At 38.5% G+C, this 5701-nt stretch overlaps 1 protein-coding gene across 1 annotated transcript; it reads right to left on the reverse strand.

The window, feature by feature from the left end:
- Nucleotides 1-1222: 1222 nt before the first annotated feature.
- On the reverse strand, nt 1223-2298 carry LOC147283822 (uncharacterized). Its single transcript, XM_086245596.1, has 2 exons — nt 1972-2298; nt 1223-1855 (listed from the first exon to the last, which is right to left on the reverse strand). The coding sequence occupies exons 1-2, from the start codon at nt 2296-2298 to the stop codon at nt 1223-1225; spliced, it is 960 nt and encodes a 319-aa protein (XP_086101722.1).
- Between the last annotated feature and the right edge of the window lie 3403 nt (nt 2299-5701).

Raw genomic sequence — 5701 nt, forward strand, 5'->3', positions numbered from 1 at the left:
GGATTGCCTTTTGTTTCCAATCCCAAGCAGCCTTTTCATTGAATATCACATCTCTGTAGATAATAACTTTTTCCTTTTCAAGATGAAATAGCATATAGCCTTTTAACATAGAGCTATATCCCACAAATACGCACCTCTCACTCGATTCATCAATCTTTTGTCTGAGTTCTTTTGGTACATGAGCATAGCATATGGAACCAAACACTCTTAGATGTCAAAAGGTGTCTTGCCCTCCACTACTCTTGTAGGACATCTATTCATCAAGTACACAGCGGTGTTTACTGCTTCACCCCAAAAACTTTGAGGAATCTCCTTGTCATGCATCATTGACTTTGCCATTTCAACAATGGTTCTGTTTTTCCTGTCAGAAACACCATTCCGCTATGGGGTGTAGGCTACAGTTAACTGCCTATCTACTCCAATGTCTTGACAGAACTTGCCAAATTCATTTGAGTTGTATTCACCTCCTCTGTCACTTCTTAGCACCTTGATTAAAAGACCACTTTGTCTCTCAACCATCATCTAATACTTCTTGAAAACAGAGAAAGCTTCTGATTTTTGCTTTAGAAAGTACAACCATGTCATTCTTGTGAAGTCATCTATAAATGTGATGAAATATATGTTGCCAGCTTGTGTTGTAGTCTTCATTGGTCCACAGATATCAGTATGGATCAATTCCAAAGCTGATTTTGCTCTCAAAGCTTTACCTTTGGGAAATTAGTCTCTATGTTGTTTGCCTAGAGAACACCCTTCACTCACATCATCTACATCCTGAATGGTTGGTAAGCCAATCACCATTTCATGTTGTTGCAGATTCTTCAAACTTTGGAAGTTCAAATGACCAAGTCTTTTGCACCATAGCCAAGAGTCATTGACTACATCTACTTTCAAAGCAATATTTTCTGAATAGTTGAAAGGAAGAAGGAAGCTTCTGTTCTTTCTCATCTCTATCTTGTTTATAAGCTCATTTGAATCTCTTCTTGCATAAATCTTGCAGCAATTATCATCAAAGTGAACTCTATAACCATTTTGTAGTAGTTGACCAACACTTAGAAGATTTTGGTCCAATTCTGAAACCAATATCACATCTTGAACCATCTTCCTTCCTTTTTGTTGTCTCAATGGATATGGTTCCCTTGCCTTTAGCATCCACAAGATCACCATTTCCCATTTTCACTCTTGAACTCACAGAGGTGTCAAAGTCCACAAAGATGCTTCTATATCAAGTCATGTGATTGATGCTGCCACTATCAACGAACCAAACATGTTCATTTTTATCTTCAGTTGTAGCTAGACAAGCATAAAACATGTTTCCATCTCCACCTTGTTCTTCTGTGAAGTTGGCTTGTTGCTTGTTCGTGAGCTTGCAATCTTTTTGAACATGGCCAAACTTGTTACAGTTGTTGCATTTAGCCTTCCCTTTGAACCAACAATCCTTTTCTTCATGAATTTTTCTATTGCATATCTTGCACTTTGTACCATCTGAATTTTGAGTAAAGTTCTTCTTTTCCACATTAGTCTCAGAGTTGTTCTTCCACTTGCCTTTCTGATTTTTTCCTTTCCAATTGTTATTCCCTTTTGAAGTTTCTGGTTTACTTTCATATGAACTAGACTGGTTTCTATCACTCTCTTTTGAACTTAAACTAAAGGTTTGGAAAACACTCTCTACAGCATTTTCAACATGCCTAGATAGTCTTTGATCAAAGGCTTTTATGGATCCCATCACTTCTTGAACACTAAGTGTACTAAGGTCTTTAGTTTCCTTAATAATGGACACTATTAGATCATACTTTTGAGGTAAACTAGTTAGAATTTTATGGACTACTCTCTTTTCACTTATTTCCTCACCATAACTCTTCATTTGATTTACAGTCTCAGTAAGTTTAGACATGTAATCATCAACAACTCATTTTCACTCATTCTAGCATATTCAAAATCTTTTCTCAAGGATTGACATTTAACAGCTCTAACCTGGATTGCTCCTCTGTATTCTTTCTGCAAAACCTCCCAAGCTCCTTTAACTGTTGTCTCTGTCATGATTCTTGGAAAAATCTCTCTAGTGACTCCTTGTTGAATCAAACTGAGTGCCTTAGCATTTTTCTTCTCATGCTCCTTCAACTGCTTCAGCTCAGCTACTGTCAAAGCTTCTATATTTTCTGGTACTACATATCCTTCTTCAACATATCTCCATAGGTCAAGTGAAATGAATATGGTTTTCATCATCACACTCCTGTAATCAAAGTTCTCACCTCCAAATATTGGAGATCGAACATCACTGCTGCTATTTAAGCTTGCCATCAGTGAGTTTGTTTGTTAGATAGGAAGAACACCCCAATAGAAGAAGATTAACACAGCTCTGATAGCAACTGTTGGATTTGATTCCAAGCTTACAAGTAATCTCACACACACACAATGAATGAAAGATTCAAGAAGAGAAAAATACAGAGTGAGTTGAGAGAGTCTTTTCTGAAGTGAGTAGTGAAATCTATATTTGATCTCATCTACAACTTGTGATATATATCAAGTTACATAAAGTACTTTAATACAAAATATCTAAGGATAGGTAATGATCTCAGCCATCAATTGTGAGCTTGCGTGTCAAACCTTCTAAACATAAAAGTCAAAGCAGAAAGCAAAAAAACATAAAAAGATATTTTCTGTCAAAATTGGCTTGACGATCGATTGTCAGTGACTTGACGATTGATTGTCTTCCTACATCCAAAATTCTGATGAAGTTGGCTTGAGCCACCATTTTCAGAAGTTTTGCCTTTGGGCAGAAGTAGGTAGAATTTTCTGAAAATGGCCAGCTTCTACGTCCTTTTGTTCTCATCAGCTTGTTGTGGCTACAGTGACCTTGAGGCGCTTTTGAAGCTAAGGAACGCCATGATTGGACCCGAAGGATCAAGGCTGATCACTCTGCCCACTACTGCTCCTTTTCTGGAGTTTCATGCAACCAGAATCGCGAGTGGTTGCGACCAGAAATCACGAGTGGTTGCTCTTACGTACCCTCTCCAACTTACCAATGTTTGGGTTTATTCCGCCTGTGATGGGGTTGCTCAACAAGTTGGTGAACCTCAGCATCACTGCTGCCAACTTAAAAGGAAGGCTTCCCACGGAGATGGCCAATCTGACTTCTTTAAAGTTTTTGAACATCTCCGACAACATGTTGAGTGGCAAATTTCCAGAAGAAATCACTCTCCGGATGACGGAGCTTTAGGTTCTCGATGCCTACAACAATAACTTAACTGGGACACTTCCAGTCGACATCATCAATCTCCAAAGCTCAAACACCTTCAAACACCTCCAAACCGAAACCTACCCAACAATTGTCTGACGTGGGCCCGAGCTGAGCCTACCCGAGTTGGTTTGGGTCTTCGATTTTGCAGGCCAGTCAGTTTTGTTCCTAGGCCTACCACCTGTGGATCCCTCAACTCAACCCCATCACCTTCTTCTTTTCTTCTTATTCACGACAGTACCCCCACCGCCCTACCCCTATTCCTTGCAAATCTTCCGCAACTTTCTCTCCCTCCCCATCTCCCCTAATTGAACCTGTGTTGCTTAATAAACCAAAATTTGAACCACACCAAAACACAAACTCCACCACCATTTTCTTCAACATCATCTCTGGACAAATCCCACATCCTTTTAGCTCATTTACGTTGTATCATAGCTCTTTATATATATTTATGATTTTACTAATTTATTTTGTTTTTTTTTTTTTTAAGAAATGAAGAGGGTGAAATCCAGCAATGATCTCGATTCATATGGAAGGCTCCTAGAGAATGGCTCTAATAAACCAACTAGAAAAATTAAAAAAGAGATCTAGAGAAGAAGATTGAACCCGTGGAAGAAATGGAAGATAAGACACGTAAATTAGAAGGGACGTCTACTGCAAATTGTAAAAAAGATATAGGATATTTTGGATATTACAGAAAAATCATTAAGCCATCATTGATAGTGTAATTAAAAAATAAAAATAAAAATAAAAACAGATATCTAATATTTTATCAAATAGGATATATAAGTAAAATTTTGAATAATAAGTGATGTTAGCTCTAGAAAAGTAATACCAAACGGGCCTTAGTAATTTTTTTTTTTATATAGTAATCTTTTCTAAAGTTGGATAATCATTGCGATGGTGGCTGCCACATATATGCCCAAACCTTCTAGGCCCTAGTTTGAGGTGTGACACCCCTCCTCTTTCTTCCTCTCTCTTTTTCTCTCTCCTCCCACATCACTTTGTTGGATTTTGGACTTGTCTGTGAAATTGTTTGGATTTGGGTTGGTATCATCTTTACCAAAATAAAAAAAAACAGGTGGATATTTCGGTGGAAAGGACCATCTGAGATTTTTTTTTTTATTTGCTAACATCTAAGCTTTTGATCTTTTGTTGGTCAGTTCTTGTTATTTTCTGTTCTATTATATGTTGGTTAGCAACCAAAGGTAAAGTGAAAGAGAGAAAGAAAGAGAGGAGGGGAGAATGGTAATCGCGGAGTTAAAGAAGGTTTCACCAACGTCAGAGGAAGGGCCGTTGGAGAAATGGGAGGGGGAGAGGTGGAGTTTTGCAGATCCGATTGGGGGCTGATATGTTATTTTCCATTTATTTTTATTTTTATTTTTATTTTTATTTTTATTCTTAAATAACTTTTTTATCTCTCATAATAATAGTATTTGAATATATTAAGTCTAAATTTCTATATATATCAAAACAGAACAAAGGAACAAAGGCTTTAGTGTAGCTTAGGAATAGAGCTTAAAGGACTGAAAAGACTTCTTTGCCCCTCCATTTTTTTATTTCAGTTCGTTTGGCTCTGTAGTTTCGCAGGTTAGTAGGGCTATTTTAGTCATTTCACATCATTTTTTCTTCTTTTGTTCCTTTTTTTTGCTTTTTACACCCTTTCCATCGCTTTCCTTCTCTTTTGTTTCCCCTCTCAGTCTTTTTTTTTTATCTACGTGTCATTCTAAGAATACCGGGGTTGGGTCTGCCCTCTTTGGTCATTCACTCTTCTTTTGCTTTTTGGCTTGCCACTGTGAGTTAAATAAACCCATATTCAAAATCACTCTCTCATTCTCTCTCCTCACCCCCCCAACTTCTCTCTCTCTCTCTCTCTCTCTCTCTCTCTCTCTCTCTCTCTCTCTCTCTCTCTCTCTCTCTCTCTCTCTCTCTCTCTCTCTCTCTCTCTCTCTCTCTCTCTCCTTGGTGTGACACCGTCCAGCGAGGGATGGCAACGAGACCACCACCATACGACTCCCCTCCTTCTCATCTCTCTCTCTGTGGTCGCCGATCGTCCATCCAGTCACCGACGGCAACTAATCGACTAAAAATCAGAAAAGAGAGCTCTCCGGCTTTGACTTATTTCCCAGCGCAATCGAGGTCGGCAACCACCTGAGTTCTCTTCCCCAAGTCACGGCGAGTCTAGCCATACCTTCCTTTAACTCTGACAACCACCCATGCCAGATAATTGAAGAGTTTCGTGACTTTTCTGGCCAACTTTTCGGCAATTCCAGCGGCGGATGGCGATGATTTTGGTCATGTGAACCACCAAAGTTTCATGATTTGCCTTTCTTCTTCCATGACGCAGCGTAGCACGCAAGTAAAAGAGAATAGGGAAAACCAGCATTAATCTTAAAAAATAATCTGGAGTCCACCAGAGAAATGAGAGAAATCTCAAGATTTTCTGCTTAAAATGATAATAATACT

The sequence above is a fragment of the Dryas octopetala genome, chromosome 5 (assembly GCF_963921425.1).
Source record: "Dryas octopetala chromosome 5, drDryOcto1.1, whole genome shotgun sequence".
NCBI classification, from domain to species: domain Eukaryota; kingdom Viridiplantae; phylum Streptophyta; class Magnoliopsida; order Rosales; family Rosaceae; genus Dryas; species Dryas octopetala.